The following is a 27,224-nucleotide window of genomic DNA, read 5'->3' as shown; positions in this document are numbered from 1 at the left end:
TTAAAAAAAGCAGAAAAACTGAACGAAAAGGCCCAGGGATTCCAGAAGCAATGTCCTGGGGGAAGGTGTACTACTATGGGGGTAGAATCCCAGAGGGAATGATTGCAAACGGGGATGATGGCAAAGAAAGACAGAAAGGACAAAAAAAAAGTCAATTTAAAATAAGTGAGAAGAGATAGGAAATAACAATGCATTTCAAAAGAAAAGGAGCTATGGTGGAACTGGTCAGGAAATGGACAGCATTTGCATCTCAGAAAAATCTTTATGTTTTTCACTTACATTTTGAAAGATTTCCAACCAGTTCTGCTTGGGGAAATAAAAAAGGAAGAGAAAGAAGGTCAAGGAGAGAAGTAGCAAAGGATATCTGCAGAGATGAAAATGAGTTATACAGGCAGAGAGATTTAGGATATTCATCAGGTCAAAATTCACGTAGCCTGAAAGTAAGTTCAGCCGATAAGAAACAGATCAAAACACAGGAAGAATTAGTTATAACTGATATTATACAAATAATATAGTACACAAATAAGAGTTGAATAAACTATTATCTAAATAATTAATAATCTGCACACACTTCAGAGACATTGCCAAGCTTCATACTGTGCTCTCATCCAGTCACGCGCTCACTGACAAACAAACCTACTAAGTTCAATGTAGATCATAAGTGGACAGAACTCTCCCAGGCTTCAGGGGACAGATTTTGGCCAACCCAATCTATTTTGGCTCAAAATTCTGGTTGCAGCTCTAACTTTGTCACTGAAACAGCAGTGTTTTAAAACAGGCACTTGCTCTGATGTTTGGATTAGTATTAAACTATAGAAGAAAAAATACTTAAAGACAGTATAACAATGTGGCAAAATTTAAAGTAATACCTTATTATTTCCCCATTTTCTAGTTCAGTGCTTCATTTCAAAATTTCCAGAAACTGCCACGCTCTCAAATATGCCTGCCTCTGTCAGGAAAGGCCATGGGGCAGTCTCTGGAGCTTTTCATCCTCCAGACTCTTATTTGCTTGAGGGTTCTTAACCACAGTTATACACCTAAAAGTACCATGCACAGATTCTTTTAAGAATATTTCAATTTGGCTGTAGCACAATTACACAACCCTCCAGGTCTGCAGAGATAAGTTGGCCTTTTGAAAGCCTGATTCCATTCCCCTTGTAAATTGCTATGAGTTCTGTTACTAATTTCATCACAAGTGAAATGGAGCCCACAGGAGCTGGATCTCAATTCAGTAATGAAACAATTGCTTTTGCACAGTGTCACTGCTTCTGCCTTTTAAAGGGGTCCTCCTCGGGATGCAGCAAAAGTCTCTGTTCCATCAGCAACACAGCAAAAAGTTTGGCTGAAAAATACTTACTGTATTCCACATCAGAGACAGGTATATTCCATTGTTGAACAAAACAAACCTACGTGAAATTTAAGTACCAGCTTAACTCCCTCTGAACATTTTGGATGAGAGGTATTTTGAGTTTTGGAAACACCCAGTTAAAAGATGAAGAAAGCAATGTAGTTTGGTACTGTAAGTTGAGTGTACACATTTTGACAAGTTCCCAGTTTGCTAACACACTCTGTTACTGTACAGGTAATATGATTTCAGAGGAAAATTCAGGAGAGTCAGTTTTCGAACAGGTAGTTGAACTGTTATTTATAAAGACTACATACCAGCAGATAGGACAACAAGCAAATGTGGAGGACAAGTGATACTTGCTGTGTCATGAGATTCTATCAGGGGTTACTGAGTTAAAACAAGAAGTCAGTTAAACTACTGATGGAAGCTCTTACAGAGATACTTCACAGAGTAATTGTATACAATTCATACTTGTTATGGTTCTTTGCAAACTGTTAGCAGAAAGAGCACTTTGCCAATAGCAACAGCAAATGTGAAGTTGAGACAAATGTGGCCCTCTTCCTTTTTGCAAGAGAAGCAACTATCAGCTAGATCTTTGGTCCTTCAGTCATGCCAAGGATAACACTCTGCCTGCTTGAGGTGGAAAGGGGACAGCAATGCAACAGGGATGATGTGGGGTTTATTAAGCTGATCATATCAGTAATACATAAGAACATTAAGAATATGCAGTTCAGAATTCATGAAAGGAAGTATCTACCAGTTCCTTTAAGCAGAAACAGTCATTTACAGATATGAGAACACATAATTCTACCTTGGGTTCACCTTGGTGAAATATTAGCAAAAAGAAGGTGAGTACTATACTCCATCCTAAAATTTCCAATTGTAACAACAAACAAAGCCAAGTTCAGCCACAGAATCTTTATCAGGAATGGCTCCGCTCAGCAACCCAATTCATCCCAAATCCTAAAGGTTTTACCTGCTCCTTCCTATTTCCCACCAAGGTAGCTGTGAACTCTGCTTCCCGCTTTTCTGCCTGCATCTCAGGTGAATTTGTTGGCTACTGAGTGACACGGGATGGGTTTCCATTTGGCTGCTGAACAGACTGTAAAGCCTCATGGGCCAAGGCTAGCAACAACTGCCCACATGCAGCAACAGCTCCAAAGGTAAATTAGTTGGAACTAAAAGCATCAGCTCTGGTTTGTCTAATTCAGTGGGAAAAGCAGGATTAGGACAGAATATAGAACCAACAGGTTATAAAGAAAGAATTCACAATCCAATCCTACTTTTGATACCATCTGAATCTGACCAAAAACTGGGGAAGCATGCCTACACAGTATGAGTACTGAAGACTACAGTGCCATAAAGCCCTGGTCCCATGAGAGTCCATCCAGACACTGTTAAACAGCTTCTGCAGCACTGTGAACATTCAGAGCAGGGGAAAACAACAACAAAAGGCCTGTTACATAAATACTGCCAGAGATAGTCAGCAAAACATATTTTGCAGACTAACCTGGACCAAATGTCAAGGCCTATGCCACACAGCTGTTGGAGTGAAATTCTACTAACTTCCCCTCAGTGGATTTGCCCACTGCAGGCAAGGAAGGCTTAGGCTTAACAGGTCTACTGTGTTGCAGGAAGGACGTGCACAGACACAATCCATGCATGTGCTAAAGAAAACCAAGGCAATTTACAGACATCACGGTGAGGTTTCTGCTGAATGCATTACAGTCCAAACAGCTCTTCTAAGCTTGAGCTCTTCCAAAGGGTTGGCGTAATTGGTACACTGAATACCTTTTTTAAGTCAGTATTTTATTTTCTACGTATTCAGAGTATCACTGCATTCACTTTTAGATTCACTCGGGGTGAATGGTGATATGGTCTGCCAAAAACATATATGATGGATCTCATGTTAGAGACATGCTACACAGCTTTCAAAGCGTTATTTTCCCCTGCTGTCTTTGGGTGGGTCTTAGACTTGTCAGCCACAACATGGAAAATATAGATGATAAACAAGCTAAAAGTGGTGTGAACAAAGTAAATAAAAAGCTGCTGTCAGAACACAACCACTTATGCTCTGCTATGGAGATTTAACACCAGCAGATGATTTTCAAAGTAAAAAGAGTGTGGGGTGCCTTTTCTGTCTGTAGGATAGTTAGGAATGAAAGGTCTGTTTGTGCAATTTCAGCCAAATGCACTACAACATAATGGTGCCCTCTTCAACTGCTACTCTTTATTTATGGAAACGGTGGACTTGCTGCTTCTAAATACTTTTTAGTAGAATTTTTTAATTCACCCTGCTTAACTCCATCATATTTTGTTTTATTTATAAAGGATCACGAAATTGTATGTAATTACATGGGCACAACGCACTGATAGCTTGTGCAGGGACAGAACAGCAAGAATTGCACAGTTAACTTTCCAACTAATGGGAGCTAATATATCAAAAATCACTGATATCAACATCTGTTAGTTCTGTGCTGTGGTTTTGGCCTCCCTTCTGAGTTAACAGATTCATCAAAACATTCTGCCTAATTACAACTGCGAATTTAACCCAAGATCAAACCTGTTACTCTATTTTGACAGTAATGGCAGCCTGCACAACAGGTTGACATACAGTATGCTATTTGCACACGGTCTGCTTGATAACAAATGTAGCTGCATAGACTTTTATCTTTCACTTTGCTGCGTTCTTCAGCATATGACACAAAACTGAAGCCTAAGTGGAGGCAAAGGACAGTATAACAGAACTCAATTAACAGAAACCTGGATTATGGCTTTTTCTTTTAGAATGTCAGATGAACACTTGTCCAGAAAACACACAACTTAGTAAAATCTTACTGGAATGAAGCTGCCTGGCCTTCCCTGAATACATAGGCTGAGAGACACAATTTCTGCAGGTTAACTGGAAAAGGAGTCTCCCCCACTTGCTATGGGTGCCCAGCAGACCTGCTGCTGCTGAAAGCTGGAAGGGGACATTTCTGAAAACATCCCCTGCTAGGGCAACTCCCGCCACGCAGGGAAGGCAGCTCTGCATAAGTACTACTCCCACTCTTCACTGCAACAGAGGAAGGCTACACAGACACTCTGATAAACTCCCTCTGCTATACACAATAAGCAGAAGTTGTATGGATTTCCACGAGATGCCAAAAAAATCTCAGCAGGATGAGCTCCATTTAGCTCTGCATATCTGAAGAGAGGAGCAAGCACCAAGAAACAGGACATTGCTTTTACAGTAACAGAAATATCCAGTTTTGAGAGGACCAGATGATGTTCTAAGAGGTACCATACATCCAAACCGACCTTCCTGAAGAAATTCTGAATCTTAATATCCCCAGTAGGCATGAGACAAAACTCTCTTCTGAACTTTAATACAGACTCTAATATAGAGTCCCTGAACTTATCCAAATCTTTTACAGCTTCTTCCCTGCTCTCCCCCCGCACTTTTTTTTTTCTTCCAAGAACAAGTAGAGAGGATATTGCAGAAGCTCCAAAATATGAGCAGACATCATGCAGACCAGCAATATATTCCAAGTAGGCTATTTCTAATATAGCCTGAGGCTGGAGAACAGAACAAAAAGAATTAGAAATATGTCTGCGATAACAAATTATAAATGCTTTTCTCTGATACAGAGCAAAAAGAATGGATGCAAGGGAGGGGTAAAAGCCCTGATCTCCCAAATCTAGATTAGCAGGTAGCTGGTGAAGGTCCTGTTAAACACCCCCCCCCCCATCCAAAGAGAAGTTGTCCTCAACAATGTATAGAAGTTAACTATATTCAGCCTCACAACGCAGCAATTTGGAGATGTCTACATAGAAGAAAGTTTTTGAGTGGCCATGGATGGAAAAAAACAGATCTACCTCCTACTGAAGTTAACCCTCATTACAGAACATAAAAGTCTCCTCTTCTTAAGGAAGGGCTCTAAGCTGGAAAGGCAGATAAGCTGCAAATTCAGAGAATATTCAGGCCACTGCGTCTTCTGTTTAGCTTGGTCACTTCCTAAATGTATGTACATATACAATATACAATCCAGCAGTCCCACAGCTCTGCAGGAGCAGAATACAAGTCCTGGCCAAAAACAGCAGCAGAGCTACTGAAGATGGCTGCCCTCCACTGCTAGCAAGACCGGACTGCAGAAAAGTGAGATGGAGAGAAACTCTGCAGACTTCTGAAGGATGACCCCCAGGGTTGTATCTCTGCAGCACAGAAAAACTCTATGAAAAATAGTTGAAGCAGCTGCTCATCTAAGTTAGTGTTTCCCCTTCTCTGCATTTTTCATCATCAAGATTATATGAATATGATGAAGAGAGGTTCTCTCTCTCTCTCTCTCTCTCTCTCTTTCCATTTATTGGATGTAAAAAATGTCCACAAAGAGCTAGACAATAATTCTAAAAAGAGATAAAAAATAAAGAGCAAATGGGAAAAAATCCCAAGTAAATAACGATGGAACAAGAAGCTATCAAGCTCCTTCATTTCTCTGCCTTGTAACCACTTACTGAGATCAGTGTGTAGCTGGAACAGCCCAGCAAAGCAACGCCAGCACTGAATATGAAACCCCACCCAGAATATCCAACAGCCCAAGCTGGAATGGCTTTTACCGATCATGTGAGGTTTGAAAGAGAAGAGCACTGGCAGCACACTAGGCCAAATTCTTCTCTGTTGTGACTGAAAATGAAGCTACACCTGAGGCAAACTATTTGTGCAATAATAAACCATCGCTGCTTTAAGCAAAGCAAACCACTGAACCACAGTTCTTATTACCATCACTAGATGTCCCTTAGTGCCCTGCTTTCTGAAAAAAAAACAGTCGAGGATCTTCAAACAACATTTTACCCTTGAAGGTTTCAGTATAACCTTGAAATAGAATCTGTAATGAAAGAAACCATCTCACAAAGACCTACATTAATAACAAAATGACAGCTATAGGTATTTAATCCCAGGAAAAAAAATCAGAAAACTGTCTTTAAAGGAGGTGAAGGGGGGTGGGAAAACACATCTGCTCTAAGAAAAAAGAGGTCACCTGAGGAGCTTCTTATAGAAAGCTGCCTTCTACTTGCTAGTGAAAACAGAATGATGTTCTTTACAAGCCCCTATGAGATAGACAGATATGCCATGACTATCTTGCAAAGAATGATAACCCATGTGTTTTGGATGGCAGAAGGTTTCTTTTGCTTAAAATCTCTTAAGTATTAGCGAGCAGTAAATTTTCTCATCTTCCAAGCTTATGCATAATTATACATTCTCTACAAAATAATTTATTCCATAAAGATCTCTCAACGAGCCACTCTTACCTTACTGCAACAGCCATGCTTCCTATAGGGTTGATTGGCAATGGCCTGGCTCCTGGAAATATTCCTCTACTCAGAACTCGAGCTCCATTCTGTATCACTCCTGGAGGAACTAGAAAACAAGAAGAATACATTTTTTTCCTTTTAAAGAATACATCAGCAAAGTGTGTGAGCAAAATGTGGAAGTGACTCTTTTCAATGACTTGAGAAAACATCAGAGAGGTTTGTGTAGTGCACTGCTTACCTTCCAGCATCTCGTCTCCACTCTTGTGAATGCCATCCTATTTTCAATGCTATGTTCATACCAAACATTTTGACAGCAACTAGTGATATAGTGGCTTGTGGAAGCCACCGCCTGACCTAGTTGCTGCAGATCATTCCTTGTGCAACCCAATCACTAGTTTTATAATCACAGTTCTTCTGGGAATGTATGTGCTTAGAGTCAAAAACAGCTCTGAGCACAGATGTAACTTTAATTGACTGTAAGAAACAATGACCCTTTACAGACGAACAGAATGTAAGCAGCCAGCAGTAAGGTGCAGCATGCAGCCTGCCCACAGGCCTTGGTGAGGGGGCACAGACACCGGCCACGGGCAATAGGAGGTTTCACTATGGACTTGGTACTGCGCTGGGCATCAAGAACTGCAGCTCCAGCCACTAAGAATTTAACCAATATCTGAATACTTCATTTCTACAGAGGTGTTTTTCTATGTCCTCAGCATTTTCTTCTTGTTCCCTGGGCTTCGAGACTGCTGAACACAGTGCCTACCAGGGACTTGGGCATAACTGCACAACTGTCAACTCCCTTCAGACTGAACATAACCACTAACAGCCTTCACCTGATCATGCTTCTTTAACATCCATAGCCAGTTTTCTTTATGCTTACTACAAGTCAGCATTTGAATCATACCTTCCCCTAATGGGGAACGCCCAAAAAGACAATGATTACCATTACTGTGTACTTTTAAATATATAGATATTATAAAAATACATATAAATAAATACAAACAGCTACAGAATTTTGCTTTTAAAGGTTGTATTTAAACAAATTACAGAAGAGACTAGGAAACTCATTCAGACTAAGAATCAAAGCGCACACTTCACATGCCCGAATTCAAATGCTCACACTCAAAAATGTTAGTGTGCTCTGAGGGAGGGAAATATACCTAGAAACACATTATTTTTAAGCTGCTGAGGTACATTTCCCCATCCTATCAACACCAAGCCAGATCCACACTCCCCTTCCTGCCATCATGATGCTCACCTTGCTTCATTCCAGACCACAAAGATTAGTTCTGGGAAAATAATCTTCTTTTCTCCTGCTGGTGAGAGCACATCACCCCTTAATCAAATCCTGCCACTGTGTGATACCACCCTTGCTTTTGAGAACCCCTGAAGAATAGGTCATTTATATTTAGGTGCTTAAGTACAGACTCAAATAGCCAAAATTAGAGAACATACTTTGTAACAACTGGGGTCATCTTTCAATGACCAAAATAATTTTAAAATTGCTTTTTGCTATTTATACTTCACTACTTTGTGCACATTTTCTTCCAGCACCAGATTATGAGAAATCGATCACGTACACTTCACTCAGGGCTTTCAATGTTTCTGTGTTTGGGTTTGTAGATAATACAGAGGAATGTTCTCTTGCTAGGAACTCCGAAGTTTTTTTTTATTTTATTTGTTTCAACAGTATGACCTTAAGAAGGCCAGAGTAACAACATCATAAAAGTAAAGTGGTCTGCTCAAAGATAGGGGTAGCAGAAAAAGCACAGAGAACAGGCAAATCTGAAGTAACATCTAAACGTGCTAAATATCTGAAGATCAACAAAAGACATGATTTCCAACAGCCAGGGTTTCCCAGCAGACTTACAGGAGGGACAGATTTCATTCTGCACTATGCAGTACAGTTTCTGTGTATTTACAAAGTCCCCTTAAAAGAAATGAACCAAGAAATTTGACCTAGAGAGATAACGGTAATTTCATCTTTACTCAGACACAGAGTTTTATACTGAAATAAACCATTTAGGCATGCACACACACACTCACTCGTCAGTTAGCTATGTGTGCTGACTAAATAAATATACATACACAACTTCAAAGCAAACACATTGACAATTCTACTGCAAGAAAAGGAACAACAGACTCCTTGACGCCCAAACTCTTCTTTCCACAGTGACTTAATTATCCCAGTCTGCTGGCTATTTAGCTGCTATTTATCTCATCCCTTCTTCTCTCCTGCTCCCTATTTCTGTGTTATTGTAACCTCCATTGCTTCTTAAAAAAATCCTGTTCACTCTTACCCATCACTTCTCCAAAACCATTTGGTCATGTCTTTTCCTCTTGACTTCCTCAGAGTTTCAATTTTCTGCACTCTTATGTACATAAAGTACACCACATTCTGTAGCTTGGAGTTTCTATTAGTTAATATCCACATTCATACCGTTCCTCCATCCATAAGTCACACTGTGCTACCTGGGAATATTCTCTTCAAAGTTTTGCATTTGAAAACATCCCACTCTCAACACACAAATGTGTTCCACCACTTCTTTTCGCTGATTAACAAATGTCAAGGAGAAGAAAAAAATAAAAAGAAGTTTGCTGTCCTTTGGAACTATCCCCAAAGATACCCTCTGACGCACTGGTATCTGTTCATACATGTTATTAATTTCTAGGTTACCCACACCACTGGTGTGGCACTGCATGATTGCTACCTATTTCTTACACATCTCTACTTGAAGGACATACTTCAGGCAGCATCAACACCCATCCCTTCCTAGATGACAGTAATTTGTTTTAAATTGTTGATACCTACGACCTGCCAATATTTACGCTGTTGATGGTACCCAGATACTATCCCACCTTTGGTTGTATGAAGATGGTTACTGATTATCCAAGGAATTATTTTCACATGTTGGCACTTTTGAAGGCTTGTGGATTATTTACTGGAAAGCACGTAGTGCTTTCATTCCAGAGATAAATTTGTGTCTTCCTAGCTTTAATTAACTTTTGAAACCGTACTTTGAGGGTAGTTATTTATATTTTAGACTGAAAATTCAAGCTGCGGAGGTAAAATAATTTACTCTAAACCATATCAAAAATCAGTGCTGGTGTGTACTAACACCTTACAGTCCAGGCTCCTCTTCTGTAACGCTTCTTTAACCAAAGGCACAGGCAGGTTATATGGATCCACATTCCTAGGCAGAAGTGTGAAATGTAATTTACACCTTTTCTGTGCAAGTGCCTAGAGACACTGATGTCTGAGAAATACAACTCAAAAAAAAACCCCAAAAAACCCAAACAATGCAAGAAGATCAGTACACCTCTTTGATAAAAGGTTTCTTCTTTCATAAAACGTTCTTACTGAAACTTGAAGGGTCTGAAAAACTAAAATCATTATTCACCTTTCAGCTTCCATCACTGCTTTGTTTTGAAAGAGGCGGCGGATCTCATTTCTCTCTCAGAAAGCTTAAAACCCAAGAAATATTTCAATTAGAGTAAAGAGAGATAAACCATATAGAGAATTTGCCTCTAATCTGCTGCATTAAGGAGGCAAATGATTCTTGATCCTGCACAGCTTTGGTGAAATTCCACAACTGGAACAGAATTTGGTGGAATTTCAAGTGGTTGACTGAGGAGAAGTAATACACGTAACATCAAAAATCAGAGCTGCATCTCTGAAATTCTCCAAGGGGGGAAATAATCTCTCTGTTTTTTATACTCTACAGCAAACTTTTACATTAACAAATTTAACAGACAATAAAGTAAATGCCATGTGGCAAAACATACCGTAATTTGAATTCATCAGAATGTTAGATGACATTGAAAAGATCCAAGAGAAGCATACAAAAATCCAGTGCTGCTCTGTAGACTGTACCCAGCAGCTGGAGGTGGAAAATAATAATGTGGCTGCACGACCATCCCACAGCTGGTGCAGGACTGTTTCAACTCAGAGCATATTCTTAAGTACAGCGTCTCAAACTGTGGGACTTCTTTCATCACAATCCTTGGCAGATGACAGCTATAATCTTTTAGAGTGCGTGTGTGAGAAACAAACTCCTCCCAGCCAGCTGAGCTAACAACCTTGTCCAAGCCCTTCACTAAAACCAAACCCATGCTGGACTGGGTCTTTCTCTGAAGATTAAGATTGTTCAGCACACAGTGTATCAAATAAGCAAAACTTAAGCGGAAAAGGAGGAGGAAATACACAGCAGACAGACTCACCAGGCATGCTGACGCTCCAGCTCCTCACTAAATAAGGAACCTAACTTCTTGGTCAAATATTGCATGGGGAAGTTAAATCAGCATTGAACGTAACTTGTTGTAAATTAAAGAAGCTAATAAGAAAAGGGCTAACAGACATGTTCTTTACATCATCTAGGAAACAAGCACGCTCTGTTAAACTCCCTAGCTCAAGGCAGCCAACTGTTAAGAGTAGTGAGGAAAAATGAATTTACTGAAGATGAACTTCTCAAAGCATGAAGGTGGTACTCTGTAGGGACACACTGGTTTCTCTGCCTCTCCTGTCATCATGTGGTACATGCATTTATGTCAGCCTCTCTTCCCTGAGTCATCTCATGTAGCACAGAAGAAATTACTATAGGCAAGAGATACCGAGTCTCTGCTAATATCTGTCAGCTTCAGCTTCCTTCTGCCAATTCCTCTTCCCGGACAGCATTTAGCAAAATACTTTATCTCAGGATACAAGAACTGAAAATGGGAAATTGCTGATGATGTGCAATTGATGGGACTTCAGAAGTTGCCAGAAGCAAGTATTATCTGCAAAATGTGTAACTTTGTTCACTTCAGTTCTCTTTATCCCAGGCATAAATTTGATGCTGTTTCCCTAGCATGTTCTATTTTACTATTTAAGACAATTTTTTTTAGAACTCAGATTCCAGTCTGCAGCTCTAATGAACTGCAAATCAAGGATGCACCCAAGCAGATATTTACCCTAATCAAAAACTTAAGCATGGAGGGAAAAGTGTATCTTGATAATCCTATCACACTCAAACCTTAAGTAAAGGCATTTAATAAAAATAATCTAATCTTCAGAGCTATTTTTTTGCATTAAGCAAAAAATGCAGCCAGCCACTTCGGTGATATTGGAACTGGCTGACAACAGCACTGCTTATGCAGAGACTGGAACAGAATAAAAATTAACAATCCCCCAGCCCCCAAATTCCCTAAAACAAACAAAGCATACTTCTAAATCAAAATACAAGGAGTAGGAAGAAAAGAGAAAGTACATCAGAACAGTAAGCTCTCTCTCCAATTTCATTTCTTTACTTTAATGACATAACACTGAAAAACCAAAAGTCAAAAGACAGAATCTGTGTTAACAGAAGTTGAGGATGCCATTCCCCTCAAACTGACTGGAATGGAAAGTTTCAGCCCAATGAAAATGCTTTTCTACTTTTTGCTTTGTTACAAAATTGTCAGCAAAAATAGCTTTATGAAATACTTGATTGTCTATGATTTATCATTTTCTGATATAAAAAGTTAGACTGGAAGCTGCCTCATCAGCTATAAGAAGTAATTTGTCCACAGCAGTTAACAAATTTCACGTACAATAAAAAGGTACCAAGAAAATTGCATTTTCTATTTGATCCTATTTGCAGGATTTCTGTTTGTTCTTAAGACAATTTTATATCATTTTTTCCTTCATTTCTGTAAATATACATCCCACACATTCAATCCACTCACATTCATTTAAAAACTGAGTTTCACTGAGATACAATTGTATCAGTATTGAAATAGATCTCCTTCAAGAATTTCTTCTTCCCTCTGAATTTAAGGTGTACTAAATGTATTGAGGCTGGATTATAGATGCATTGAGAGAAGAAAGGTTTCCATAACAGAGTGGTGCTGATCTCACCCTTGAAAAATCTGCCTTTTAAAAAGAACCCAGCAAAACTCCTATCATCCCAAAAATCCTTAGAGCATTTCAGCCTCCAGTAAGGAACCAAGACTAAAAACAGTACCATAAAGTATCCTGAATGCCATCACTTGCCAGCTAATCTGGTTGAGTAGTATCAAACTAGAAGATACATTTGGGAGCTGAGGGCACTCTCCTGGAGTTTCCTGGTTTCCTCCCAAGCCCCATCTGCAAGCAGTTTACAGCTGTGTGTAGCTATAAATTGCAGCTTGGGTAACATGCTTGCATTGGTGTGCAGCTCCCAAATCATATAGCACCCTGCAAAGGACTGCTCCTGAATTCGAAGCTGTATCTACAACTGCTGAGCCAGAAGCTACTCACATTAAGATTTCCAGTTTTTTTCATCTCTGACCTAGGTGTGTTTCACCATCAATACTGTCAACAATAGGTTATGCACAACTACTTTTGACTGGTTCTTGCAAAGTGAGCAAATTGTTTCAAGTTCACAACAATCCCACTGACCAAAAAAGGTATTGCTACTTAAAATGCTAACAGCAATGTGAACCTCAGGAAGAACAAATGCACTGTAGAACCACCAAACACTATGTCCAGTTTCTGCATGGCACAACACAGTTTGGCAGGACTATACTGCATGCCAGGATGATACAACTGTGGAGCTGAGGACAATATGCCACTGAAAGTGCCAGCTGGTAGCACTCACAGCCAAGACACGGCTAGGAAGTGAAGTACTGAACATCTCAACAGTCATACAAAATAACCCATGGGCTTCACTAACAGTAGCCACAGCTTCTAGATACAGCTTCATCACTTGCGTGCTATCTTTGCCCTTGGCCTGTCTGTGAGCCAGATTCCCACCAGAGAACAAAAGCCCAGCCACTGGGCACAACTTGCCCACAATGGCCCAGCCAAAACTGAGTCCCCTCCAGGTAAAAACACAGCTCTCAATGCAAGTCACGTAACCAGGCATGAATATTCATGTTCCACTATTAATGAGATCCAAGGCATTCATAACCTGCGATAGCTGCTACTAAAGGAGGCAGGTGTTCCTTTTTTTTTTTTTTTTCTTACACAATCAAATAATATAAAACTTGATTAAAAGCAAAGACTTTGATAAACTGAAATAAAAAATAAGCATTAAAACTACATTTCTACCTGTCCCTTCTTAGCACATCACAGTACCTTCAATGCTCTATTCCTGGTGCCAGCTGCACTGTGCTTTTCAATAGTGTCCTGCACAAAGCTGGCTACTTGTAGCTTCTGTCTTTATTTACAATCTCAGATTATTTGGTTTGTAAAAATATGGCAAGGTGTTCCTATTTTAGAAACTGTCTGGAAGTTTCTGATGCTAATGTCACCAAAATCCAGGAATGAAGCTTGCCAACTCGGGCAGGTTAGAAAACCGACATTACTTGTCAACAACTCACTATAACTGCATTCTTCTAACCTCCAGTGACAACACAATCAATTTTGTAAGTCTATAAAGCAAAACTTCCACAAACAGAAAAAAATATTCAAATAGCAGTGTTCTACTCTTTTATTTTGCAATTTTTTTTTTTTTGCATGGAAATTAAAGCACAGTGTGACTGAAGCAAATGGTGAGCAATGCTTGTGTCAGCTCAGACACAATTTCATGATGTCATGTAAAAACAAATGCTAATTTTAAAAGACCTGTGTGGCTGTCAGGAGTCTTTGAGATGTTCATACAGAATTTTAAATGCTCGCTTAACACCTAAATCACTTTGTTACAGGGAAGGAGTAGTATGCACTGGATTTTCTAATGCTACCAAGATGGGGATACCTTTCTGACAGATCACATTAAAAGAATAATTTCTATTATAACTTTGAATGATAGCTGTACCTAACTTGATCCCCAAGACACTTTTAGCATCCACACTGTCTAGAGAAACACAAGTTTTTATCCTGTTGGGAAGGCAGCTTTTGATTCAAGGAGATACCTTGCTATGAAATTTGTATAGCCCACTTGCCTTTTAATTGAAAATTATTTTTAGATGTGATTTTTTCAAGCACTTGTTTCTTCATGCATGCTAGTAACTAAGTTGTCTAAGATGTTCCTAACATGGTAGATAAGGTAGACCTCACTGCAGTACACAGGGTGGGCTAATTCACCTTCTCAAGGATGCGTTTGCACACACAAACATTTTGCTGCAATTCAGAAAAGCTCTGATGTTATGATCAACGTTCCTAACTTCTCCTCCTGACTTCAGGCAATTCTACCCAGTAGGCAGCCTATGTAACAGCCCACTGGGGAGGTGACGGGGAGGAGAGACATGTCAAATTACACTTTTCTTCCTCAGAATGACTTCTACAGACTAAAATAGCAATAAACCACTTGCCAATCCACAGGTCATCTCTATGACATGAAAGTGGCCAGGTCTCTGGATCGCATCCACACAAACACCTGTGATACTGGGAAACAGGCAGATGACATAAACATCTGCAGCATGCGTTTAGCTCATGCAGCTTATTGTGCTGCACTCCAACAGCTCTCCAACTCCTACAGAAGTCTGGATTATTGTGTGTTTTCTCCATCCTTTTCTGTGCACAGTGTTGTATTTCTTCTTCCATCTCCCACACACTCAGTCTTTCACCCACTTTTATATGCCAAACTCTTGTTATCCATTTTTTGTCCACAACTCTGACTTACTTAGATTTCTGATCCTTGAAAGATCTCTCATTTCATTCTCTGTTAACCTCACCAATGGCCTCCCCTCCTTGATAAAAACTTTCCTTTTTTCTACTTGCACATGGGGCTGGAATTGATTGCCCTTTTATGGCCCACAGCTCCTGAAAGCTTTGAGGGAGAGGAGGGCAAGGACCACCCTCTCTGGCACAGACAGGCTCTTGGTACATCACACTGTCTCTCCACAGGAGCTTCTCAGCAGATATTTCTCTGGCAGGGTCACAAAGCAGGCTGACAATAGCTTTCCTCGGTTTTGCAGGAGATGCTTTGATGGTAATTGACTCTTCCCCAGGCAGAATATCAAAGTGCGAACCAAGGCTTCCCCCAGAATGTGGATTTGGTTGCATGAGCTAGAACAATAGTGAGGCTAGACAGGCTTTATAATGGCTTCTATTTTAACTTCTGCCTTGATTCTTCAGAGTTGGCTGTCACTTGGCATTACTACTGTGCTTGCTGACCAGATATATGTTTGTTTTCTTGTACTCCCTGCTTTTGTGAAGCTATATTCTCCATGGATTCCTCTAATACCTCTACTGCAAGCTCTGTGGGACAGGATGATTCTCCCACCAAGAGCACAGCGCAGTACAGCAGGACCCAGAGCATCTCCAAGGCTCTGTTAATATACAGCATCAAACCATCAGGTCTGGTCCCAGAACAAGAATGGTTCTATTGGCAGGAAACCAGACCTTTACTCCCTCCCTGGAGCCTGCCTACTGCCTTGAATCAGGTAGTGCAAAACAGCAAAACGGGCAGGAAGTGTGCAAGGAAGGAGCTGAAATGCTGCCCAAGTGAATGGAAAGTATCCAGATGGCTGTGGTAACTCACACGATAGGAGTCAAATCAAAACAAAATGAAAACAAAACCATATGCCATGTACCCTTCACTCCGTTGCTCTCTTTCTCTCTCTGACTTCCTGGCTGTTGCCCCAGGTCTTTCCATCAGTATGGATGAGAGGAAGTTACAAAATTGTGTGTATTTCATGAATAACAATAACCCTTCTTTTATATTAGAGATTATGGATTACTATTATTCATGTAACAATGAATGTAATACGAAACACAAAATCATACTCATGTAAGGGTTAAGGAAGTGTTAAGGGTCTACAAGGGAAGTAGTATTTCTTCATTAAATCCTTCTTTTTATCTGATATGCTGTATACTTATAAAAAAGAATATTAACTTTACATGTCTATGTTGCTATATGCTATAGAAATATCTACTCACAACCTGCTTGTATCTCAGGGGGAGTATTCAAAAGCATCATGGCAGTGGCAGCATCAATGTCAGGATCTGGAAAAATCAATCAATAAATACATTATTTACAACTGGGCTAATCCTTCTGCCCCCGTTGCTAAACTGTAGGTTCAATCGAATTTCTTCAGTGAGACGGTGTAAGAGCTCATTATTCAGATGGCTGTTTGATCCCACAATGCATTCACCCCCAAACTTGCATGTACTCTCTGTGCTGCCACTAAGCAGAGCACAGCGAGGAACATCACCAAACCATCCACGTGTGCACACGGTAGCACATGTTAGCCTCTGTCAGCCTCACAAATCTGCTATTTAATTTTGAGAAGAGCATTTAGATTTCATTACAAAGGCTCTGTGAAAGCAGGTGCAGCATCACAACTCGGAATCAACACACTGAGACGAGCAAACAGGATGGTGGGAAAGCATATGGAAACACCTACACCTGAGCAAGTAGAGAAGATGATGCTAGGTCTTTTTGATCTGTCAGAAAGGATTTCAGATGTGTTTGAGAAAATACTGGGAGTAAAACTACATTTTAGGGAAAAGTGAAGGTAGCATTTCGTTGAAGCATCAACTTACTTGCATCCTCATCCATTGTCACTGTAATATAAGCAAAAATCATCAGCAGGCTGCTGTTATTCTTAAATTGCTCTCTGAATCCATCACCAACGATCAGTTGACAGATGGTAAGTTACAGAGACAGAACAAAATATGATCCTTTTCTAACTATATTCACTTGCTCCTCACACAGCAGCACGGCTGCTATGGAAATGCAGGTAGCTATGACGACAGTAAACAACCCAGGAACGGCCACTGAATAAGCTGAAAAGAACATCTGCCCCAGCAAAGCGTCCCAGCTGCCCCGGGGCACAACTCGCTAATCGCGCCGTGATGCCGAGTGACAGAGAAAGCCGCCTATGCCATGTCCGAATAAATGAAGTGTGCAATTGAAGCAGACATAAAAACGCACACCCTTGCCGACTGCTGCCTCTGTGCTGCTAAACAGAATTACTAATGAGTACGGGGGGTTTGCTGTTTTTATATATTTTTTTTTCCAGCTTGTCAGTGTTTATACTAAATTACGTACCAAAAAATTCAATTTGCTGCTAATAGCTTCACGGCACTTTATTTTGGCTATTATGTCAGAACATTAGCTTTCACTGTTAGAAAAATTTATATTTTGTATATCTATATATTTCAAAGCTATTTCTTTGAGAGTAGTGCGATGAGGAGTAAAGCTCTACAAGTTATGAACAATACAAACACCACAGGGAAGATTTTAACCATTAAGAAATATGAGGGGATTTTTTATTAGGTTAAGTACGTACTATTTTTCCATGAAAATGCAGATGGAAATACAATCGTAATATGACTACTCTATTATTTAATTCATAGAATCATAGAGGTTGGAAGGGACCTCAAGAGATCGTCGATTCCAACCCCCCTGCCAAAGCAGCTCCCTACACCAGGTCACACAGGTAGGCGTCCAGGTGGGTCTTGAATATCTCCAGAGAAGGAGACTCCACAACCCCCCTGGGCAGCCTGTGCCACTGCTCCGTCACCCTCACCGTAAAGAAGTTCTTGTGCAGAATTAATTAATTGCTAAAGCAGTAAACATCAACAGCGTAGTAAGCGGAGAACTGAAGTCAGAGTAGCAGGAGAAATTCGTAGAGAAGGTGCCCACACACTGAGAAGCAGATTCGTGTCTGTGTGTTGGGCAGATGAGCGTACTGTTTTCCAAAAGCCACCAGCAGACTTCTCAGAAAAGCAGCTTTATCAACTTCTGTCCATTTTCAGCTCTGAAGATACATCAAAAGCAGTATTCCTGCTGCAAGCATCTGTGCTGAAGATGCCACTCCCAAAGAGTTTAACTCCTGAGTGTGCCATTCTGCTGCACTGGGTCCAGACACCGCAAAGACCGCACAGCAAAGAGTTTCCCCTTAGTCAAACTGAAGAGGGATAACCTACCTGAAATAAAAAGGGGGAAAGAAAGAGGAAAAGCAAAGAAGCCCAAGAAGGTAAAGTCAAACTAAACCACAATTCTTCCACCTCCTATATACCATAAAATCCGAAGACTGATACAGTTGTATCTACTGTATCATAATTTGTATAGCCCACTTCAGCACCTCCTTATGGGATGTTCCTAAATCGTACTTTCTTGTTTTACTTTAAATGAAGTCCCACTGCTACATAACATTGTAGCATAATATAAATTTCGCTGTTGAAAGAATAAAAGGATACAACCAGAATTAAAAAAACCCACATTTCCTACTGTCTTTGGCTTTTGTTTGACTAACAAACTCAGCATTCTGATACAAAAGAATCAGAGAATGATGCAACTAATTTATCCTGACAGGTGTACTCTTAGTATTTGGGCCACTGACAGCACCACCGTGATTTTGTAATGACTTCATGACACTAATATAAGCTGTTTACAACACTCCATTGCATCACAGCAGCTGTTTTCCAAAGCACAACCATGATTCAAGCACATCCACACCTGCCATGGTGCCTAACTGTTTATATTGGTATGCTCTTGAGGAAACCAGACAGCTGTTCCATACGGCCTCCCAGAGGTTTGAGGTAAGAGGGCTTGGAGAAGCGTACTGTGGCGGCACTGGCAGGATGCAAGACAATGTGGTTTGGGTCATCTTTCTGCAGACAAAGATAAAAAGAGGGGACTGCTTGCACAGGAAGCCTCAGCCAGATCAGAGAACGAGTATGTCACACCTGCTCAAGGAAGAAATCTTGCGATACCTGTGAGGCACCAGCTGAAGACAAGGGCTGAAGCCAAAGACAAGAACTGTGGCTGAAGGCAAAGGCTGAGGCCAAGCCACAGCACTCTACAGTAACAGACCAAACAAAATGGTGCAGAAGTAGGATCTGAGGGTACAACAAAAGGACAGATTACTCTTTCCATGGGTTATGCTTGTAATTCAGAGGTGCAAATCTGAGAAGGATGTCAAGGGTAAAGACATAATCAGGAGCAGCAGCATGGAAGGAAGGTGAAAGCCTTTCCTCAACGCACTGCTTCCAGCTCAGACTCCTGCTTCCCAACAGTTGCCCCCATGATGATCATCCCTTCCCAAGAGATGGGGTCTTTCTAAAGTCTCTCCCACAAAGACCCTTCCACATCTGGTAGCCAGGCCTGACCTTGCATGGCAACCTGTCCAGCACAGCCACAAAGGTTTCTTCTACCCACCTGTCCCTGTTTCTGAGGCTTGTGGATTTCAAAGCTGACATCTCTACCCCACCTGAAGCGTCTGTGATCAAAAGCTAAGGCTTTTGAAGTTATTAACAGTGGGTGGTTAGTGAAAAATGATTGCAGGAACATCTTTCCCTAGGAAACCAGGTTAAAAATAACTACATTCAAGGTTTTGGAGCTATGAAATTTAAATAAATATTTTAATGGATGCTCTTTGGTTTCTTTTTGCTAATTAAAATAAGTGGAGAGTTGACTCGGTACACAAACTGCATTTTCATTTTTTGCTAGTGGAAAATAGAAGGGGCCAACTTTCCCAGCGAAACAGGAAAGTAAGGAACAAAGAAGAGCAAAGATTGGGGATGTTGTACACCAAGGAGGAGGAAACAAATCCTTAAGCTTGTCACAACTGATAGTGACAAAAAGATAGTGACAAAAAATTGCCAGCAGCCACATTCTCCCTAACAGACAACAGCTGTCTGTTTACTCAGCGCTTCACAAGCACTAAGGTTTAACTTCTTGGTCCCCTACTGGCCAAGTGACATTTGCAGACTATCAGAAAGGACTTGGAAGAAACCTTAGCCACTTACCCGAACTCACGAACCACAAAAGCATACATCCCAAGGCAGTTCAAAGCCAACATGGTGGAGGAACTCCCAATACCACTGAATTAGCAGCGGAAGCATAGCACTATTTTTGCTAGCACTGCTTCCAAAGACAAAACTTCCTTTGAGGAAGACAACATCAATAAAAGGGCAAGTCACAAACCTCACAGCAAGTCTGTTTGCTGCATTTTAGAATCAAGGTCCCACTTGGCAAAGTGTTGAAAAGTGACACCAAACTTGTAAGCAGCATGCAGTTCTTTTACTGAGGAACTAATCTAAAATGCATCACTTTGTGAAATTATGATTAAGCGCATATTGACCAGATGTGTTTTGAGCCTAATTGCACTTTGCATATTACCTAAAAAGATGAGAATATATTCTGGATAGACATGTAAAGTGGCAAACCAGCAAGCATGAAATATTTTGGCATGAGGTTACATAAAGGCATTCAGTCACACATAGGACAGCCCTTGGGTAACAGACTGTTTACTCTAGAATTGGCAAGAAGTAATTAAAAACAAATAAGGTACCTGAGAAAGCTGGCTGTGACAGCTAACCATTTATGTTTGTGACCACTGGTTCGAGCTCATTTTATGGAGAGAGGAAGTGTTATACAATTATTTCCATTATTTTTGGTATTATTTCAAACTTTTATACGATTTCATTGAATCCTTCAAATCCAGCTCCTTCCAATTAAGCCATAATAAAAATTAGATCACCATAGTCCCTCCTGATTTTACTACAGGGTATTTACTTCCACAGCTACACTACACAATTTTAAAGAAAATAGTAATTTAGGCAATTCAAACCAAACATGGCCTGAATTTTCAAGCACAGATGCCTACGGAGAATCACTTAAGATGCATTTTTAGGTACTACTAAAATGTTACTGCCAACTGACGTAAAAAAATGCTGTTAGTAAACAAACTGCACCATCTGTACACCACAACCATGGCTATGGAAGGAATTTATAAGATCTTCTTTTAATTTAAAGTTACTACATCTAAACCAGAACTATTTTTGTACAGAATTTTACTTCATCATTCAGTGTTCAAGCTTTCAACCCCTTCTGCTTCTTCATCAGCATCCTCCATTGTTGTTCTCCATTAAAATCCACTATTGTATCTGGGATGGGCAATACTTACTGCCACTATTCAGGAGATAACAGTCTTGTTTATTCTCTTTCTATGGGATCGGTCTCTATATTTCCTGCCCCAGCCTCGATATCTTTTTTAATGGTCTGATTCTTTGATATTTTCAGTTTTCACCAGCAGGAAAATATCACAAAAGCAATGTTGCCACGCATCTTTTACCTTTAGGCTTATAAAACTTGAAGAGAGCAAATATCACCTTGCCTCTATTTAACTTGTCTGTTAACAGATGTGGCTATTTCTTTCCCAGATCACGATGGTTAACCCTGGTATGAGTCAGTCTAAGTCAAAGATGTGGCGAATAACTAATGGGGTGAAGGCTTTTTTATGTTTATTTTTAATTCTGATTTTTATTTCTTTTGCCTAACAACAAAGTAATAATATAGTTATTTATATAAAACCACACTGTGCAAGATAGAAAGAAAATACCTGAAGAGAACTGTACATACTGTAACTTGGCAAAACTCCTTGGTGTGGGATGTCACTGAGTCCACTTCTGAAATATTTCAATAAGGTTGAGTAAAGCTCTTAAAACAAGCAGAGTACTTGTGGTAATGTACTGAAAACCAACAGAAATCAGAACCAAGATCTTGGGAAGGAACATGAAATTATATTCATATAACAGTGCACAAAAAGACCAAGAAGAGGAGTTTTGAAAGCTTACTATGGAGGCCAAGAGGAAGGCACTTTAGGAGTAATACAAAACAGGCACGTTGGTTCTCCTACTCCTTTGAAAAGATCTAGTATGAGACACAGAAGAAGCAAGGCATGGGTCTAAATGAATCATTCATTTTTCCTCTTTTTAAGTTCATTTCTGGCACTGCCAAATAAGTTACTGAACAAAGGAATCCGAGAAAACAGATAAAAGCCGAATTTTAAACGATGCAGAGCATTTAAAACAAAACCCTTCTTCCTGCTCCTCAGTTTTATTAAATTTTTTATCATCACAGATGTAGACATACAATTTCCGTTTTCTAACAGTATCATTTTATCAGCAGAAAAGCTGTGTAAACAAACAGTTATGACATATATTCTTGTTAAAAATATTAGTTTTAATAAAAAGAAGGGTAGAAGAAAGAGTTAAGGTCTTACATGTACCCAAATTCACAGAAAGGTTCATCTATCACTTGGAAAGCTGTATGAAACCAAAACATACCATCATAACTTTTCATCTCAGCAGTAAAGATTAAGATCAATTAACTGTTAAAAGAGAGACTAACAACACTGATACGTATTTTACCAGTGCGAGATAAAAATCTTGCAGAGACAGATGACTAAAGAGATATCAGATATACATCTTCTATACAAAAATGGAACATTACAATACATTCTTTGGTCAAAAAGAGGGGAGGTGCTTGCTTTGTTTTTATTTCTTTACATTCAAAATAATTTTTCATTTTGTTCTGCATTACTGCCAGCTTCGTTTTCTATGTTGAAGGATGTGAAATTACAATTTACCCATTGCAAAGGCAACAATAAAGTCTTACTTGACTCCATCCATCCATCCTGTGCACCTCATGGTACTGAACATAAAGTATCGGATGGAGAAAGCACTAGCCTTGAGCTCAGCACAGGAGGGAAACCATGTGCTGTTCCATCACGTACTTACCTAATTTGTGATCAGGAATTTCAACCATCTTCTTAACTGACTGCTGCAGCCTCAGCTTCTGCACTGGAACATGGGATTATGAGGGCTCTAACTCCTTGCAGCCATGCAGTCTGCACACACATTTTTTTTTCATGGAACAAGACACACACACTCCCAGTTACAGATACATATTATATCTCTAAGGAGGACATCAAGGTCACCAGTGCTCAAGCTTTCATGAGGTCCTTGCTGCTAACAATGATTTTTCCTTCCAGTAAAGCTGGAGGACAGATGGCAGAGAGAAGCCCTCTATAAAACTCAGGCTATTTAAAACCAAATATACCATACCTTATTATGCCTGACAAGTGTTTCCTTTAAGCACCCATTTCCCCCTCATGCTATTTCAAAATACAACTGTGTCCATCTCAAACTGGCCAGACCTTGAGAAACACACACGCCTTTAAGTCCAGCAAGCACAGAGTATGCTGGATGGAAAAGGATCTCCATCTCTTACACAGCTTGAGTGTAAGAAATGCAAGCATTTCCCCCTTCTTTCAGCCAATAGCAGGAAAAGGTGGCAGCTATAAACTTCACTGCAAGGCATGTCTTCAGGAGGGCTTCACTCCAGCATCCCACCTACTAGAATCAGGATGGCACAACCCACGATGTGACAGCACAAGGTTGGAAAGGCAGAGAAAAATTCCACATGGGATTCAGTGAGCAAAATGTCACATAAGCATGAAAACAGTGAGAAAAGCATTTCAGCAACTTGAAAGGAAAAAAAAAAAAGCTACTAATAGTTTGGAAAGGAATCAGGCATATAACACTGTAAGGGAAAGGGCTGAACATGTTATAAGTAGGGAGCCAAATGCAACAAAAACAACAGCAAAAAAAGGTGAACAAAAACCCGAAACCTGGAATAGCTGTGTGCTAATAAAGCAGGCAGACTGATGTAATAAAAGAGGATCTCCAAGTACTAGTGTTATTACAGGAAAATTCACAAACATAGTGGAATAGCAATTAATATTGAAACAGGTGTCAAAAGGTCTGTGATTTTCAAGGAAAAGAAATGTAGGTTTTATATGGTAGGATACTGTCATGCAAAAATGGAATAGCAGGCTTCTGAAATAAAGAGAAGAAAATGGAAAATGTTTAGATTAAAATCATGCTGTGAAAAGATGGTCAAAGAAGTACACTAAGACAGTCACACTGCATCTGCTAGACTTCAGACTCAGATCGAGATGTGGATAGAGCTCTGCATCATTAAAGAAATGGGAATTACGTCAAGACAAGAGACTAATTTTGCAGTATGGAGTACAGAACAAATGTTATTAGCAACGGAAAGGCCAGTTATTCCTGGATGTGACAGCTGACAAGTTTCTTTATCCACGTTGTTCAATGAACAAGAATAGATTCTTTTCTGCTCTTTTTTCTTAGGTAATGAGGACAACTTTGGAACAAGAGACCACAAATTGATTCCACTTAAAAAGTGGGAAGCATAACAGCAAGCCTAATTTTGCTTCAGACCTATGAATTCAAAAGACAAAGTTCTGATGAACGGAACGGTTTCTCTGGAAGCTCTGTAAGACACACTGGCTGAGGAATCCTAAACTTCAGCACGGAGGAGATCTGCAATTTCTGTAGGTCAGGGGCAAAAACCTCACTCAAACCTGCACCCCAAGAAAAGTTGGAAAGATCCACTTATTCATTCAAAAGAAAAAGCCAGACAGCTGTCAGACTTGGAAACCTACTTCAGGAGAGAAAATGGAGAGCTCAGCTCTCCATCTATGCAAACCCATGAAACTGTCAGGACAACGTTTGACATTCCCAGGGCCAGATTTCGCACTTCTTATTCAATGACAAAGCCAACGTGCAAAATGCTGACCAGCACCGCTACAAACACACAGCACCCAGGCCTAGCAGCTCCCAGCACACAATGAGCCTCACGCTATTGAACTGTGCTTGGATGCCTGAACTGAGATGATCATCTGCACCTGAAGGAGAGCAGTGACAACTGGAGCCTCAAAACTGAAAGACAATGCAATCTTGCCAGTTTGCAGTGGTGATGCAAGCTCAGAGCTATCATATACAGCCAGTCTAAGCTCTGTGGCAGGTACCATAGTCATCTAAGCATGACATCTGGTACAATGAAGAAGAGTGGGCCTCTGGCAACTTCCAGTCACAGCACCTCAGCTGAGACACAATGAAGGAAAAGCCAGTGAGCAAACTGTGTGAGATTTGGCTTGCAGGCAAACTCACCTCTTCTGCTGTACACTTATTCCTGCAAATACACTCCTGCTCAGACTCCAGCCTTCTCCCTTCTGCTCTCCTCTGCAGGGCAGCAGAGCAGGTGCAGGTAGGAGGTGCTGCCAGCAGGACCAGACTCTTAGACAGGGCATGTGGGGAATCAGGTGAGACTCAATGCCCATCAGCTTATGTCAGTCTGTGCCGAGGGGCTTTTTCAACAATCTAGGAAAGGTGAAGAAAGTTTGCTGCATGCACAGGAGCCTCCTCCCAGGTAGACACTGCGTAGTCCTGGATTACAAGGTGTGGATGTAGCCGAGCAGCCAGAATTGACACCAGAAGTATGTTTAAAAAAAGCCCACCATTATAAGCACAACCAAATAGTGAGTACAGACAGGTGTGCATGCAGTCTGCCCGGGCTCAGCTCCATACTGCACACACATGAACCTAGCACAGCCTTGCCCTCTGGGTCTAGATTAAATGTCTCTCTCATCTTTCCAGGGAGAAAGAGATGACGAATGGAGGTTAGTCTTGAGAAGCATCACACTGTAGAGAACAGAGAACACTTTCTGTTTGTAGAATTATGATCAGGACAAACATACTATAAGTAAAACAAATAAAAGCCAATACCGTTCTCTTCTTCCTCAGGCTATGACCAATGAGCAGCCACTAGTGTGAATCTATCGATAAATACATCAAATTACTAGTTTTAGATAATAATCATTAAACACACAGGAAACCCTGCTGGGGTAGCTCTTTCTCCCTTGTGAATCTTCCTAAGTGATACCATTAAAGACCAACAGGACTAGACACATGCTTACCCAACCACACTGAAGCAGCTTAAAGCCCGTTTTCCATTAGAGCATTTGCCAATCAATATTTTGCATTGCTGTCAGCCAGCCCCAGCCCATACATGCAGATGCTGAAGACCTACAAGAGGTCCCTGTGTGACGCTGAGCATTCTCAGTGGGCAGCAGTGTTCAGTACTGCTACCACAGCTGGCCCTTCTGCTCCTCAGAAGCAGATCAATGGAGTGGGGAAGGCAGTCCCAGAAGCACTGCCATCCTCCAACAGAGCTGCTTCCACTCTTCCTGCAACACTAGTTCTTCTACAACTCTTCCATTTTGAAATAAAGAAAATAAGAGAAGAGCAGGAATCCAGTGTTTAGGATCTCCCACTGTTTTAGGCTGGAGAGTGATCCAAGCGGGCTGAGGGAAGAAACCCGGCCCAATGGGGAAGACAATGCAGAAGCAATGCCATTTTTGAAGAATTATCATCATGAAAAATGAAAACAAAGATAGCCTTTGAAGATCTTGACATTCCCACTGTTGCAATATGACGTAACATAACCAATGAATTAGTATAATTACTGTCTAATTCCAACAATTAACATTCGGAGACCACATCAGCCTTTTTTAAAAGCTGCTATTGAAAGCAATACATTGAACATAGGTTGGCTGAACACTGAAGAGACTTGGAGTGAAATTAGTCAGCCTTAGGCAAGGGCTTTGACTTATCTTAAGTAGCATACACAATAATAGGATTTAAAATAACTGCAACATATTTTGGTTAGACTAATCACTTCCGCTTAGTTTTTAGGTTTTGCTGTTTCTTACTTCAGTACTTCACCAAAGAGATATTGTAGAAGATGCAATTAAAACCTGAAAGAACTATACACATGCTTCTGCTTAAGTTCTTCTTGAATTCAGTTGCATATGCATCTTATATCTTCCAGAAAACAATCTGCAAATGCTAAGTCCTAGTACCATCAAAGGAAATATGAAAAAAAACCAAAGGAAATATGAAATGCCATGAACCAAAATGTGCTGAGAGCAGACATCACTTGAGTGACTTTATCCACAGAGCAGTGAGAGCTGTAGCTGTAATCCAGGAAGGCGCTCAGATGTGTACACAAGCCAAGAAGGCACAGTCCCCAAAGAAGAGGAC

At 40.4% G+C, this 27,224-nt stretch overlaps 1 protein-coding gene across 4 annotated transcripts in view; it reads right to left on the bottom strand.

The window, feature by feature from the left end:
- Window positions 1–27,224, bottom strand: part of FOXN3 (forkhead box N3) — a 112,889-nt gene that overhangs the window by 4,389 nt on the left and 81,276 nt on the right. The window contains exons 4-6 of one of the 4 annotated variants that reach the window (XM_065751573.1): window positions 16,464–16,526; window positions 16,115–16,168; window positions 6,638–6,746 (exon numbers count right to left, since the gene is read on the bottom strand). In XM_065751573.1, the coding sequence (XP_065607645.1) occupies window positions 6,638–6,746; window positions 16,115–16,168; window positions 16,464–16,526 (226 nt within the window). Of the gene's footprint in view, window positions 1–6,637; window positions 6,747–16,114; window positions 16,169–16,460; window positions 16,527–27,224 lie in introns of all 4 variants that reach the window. The other 3 variants (XM_065751582.1, XM_065751589.1, XM_065751599.1) reach the window with 3 other exon arrangements.

Source organism: Cyrtonyx montezumae, unplaced genomic scaffold (genome assembly GCF_038088225.1).
Source record: "Cyrtonyx montezumae isolate F1298 unplaced genomic scaffold, pur_monq_1.0 scaffold_10, whole genome shotgun sequence".
Lineage (NCBI taxonomy): Eukaryota > Metazoa > Chordata > Aves > Galliformes > Odontophoridae > Cyrtonyx > Cyrtonyx montezumae.
This window is presented reverse-complemented; position numbering and strand designations above follow the sequence as displayed.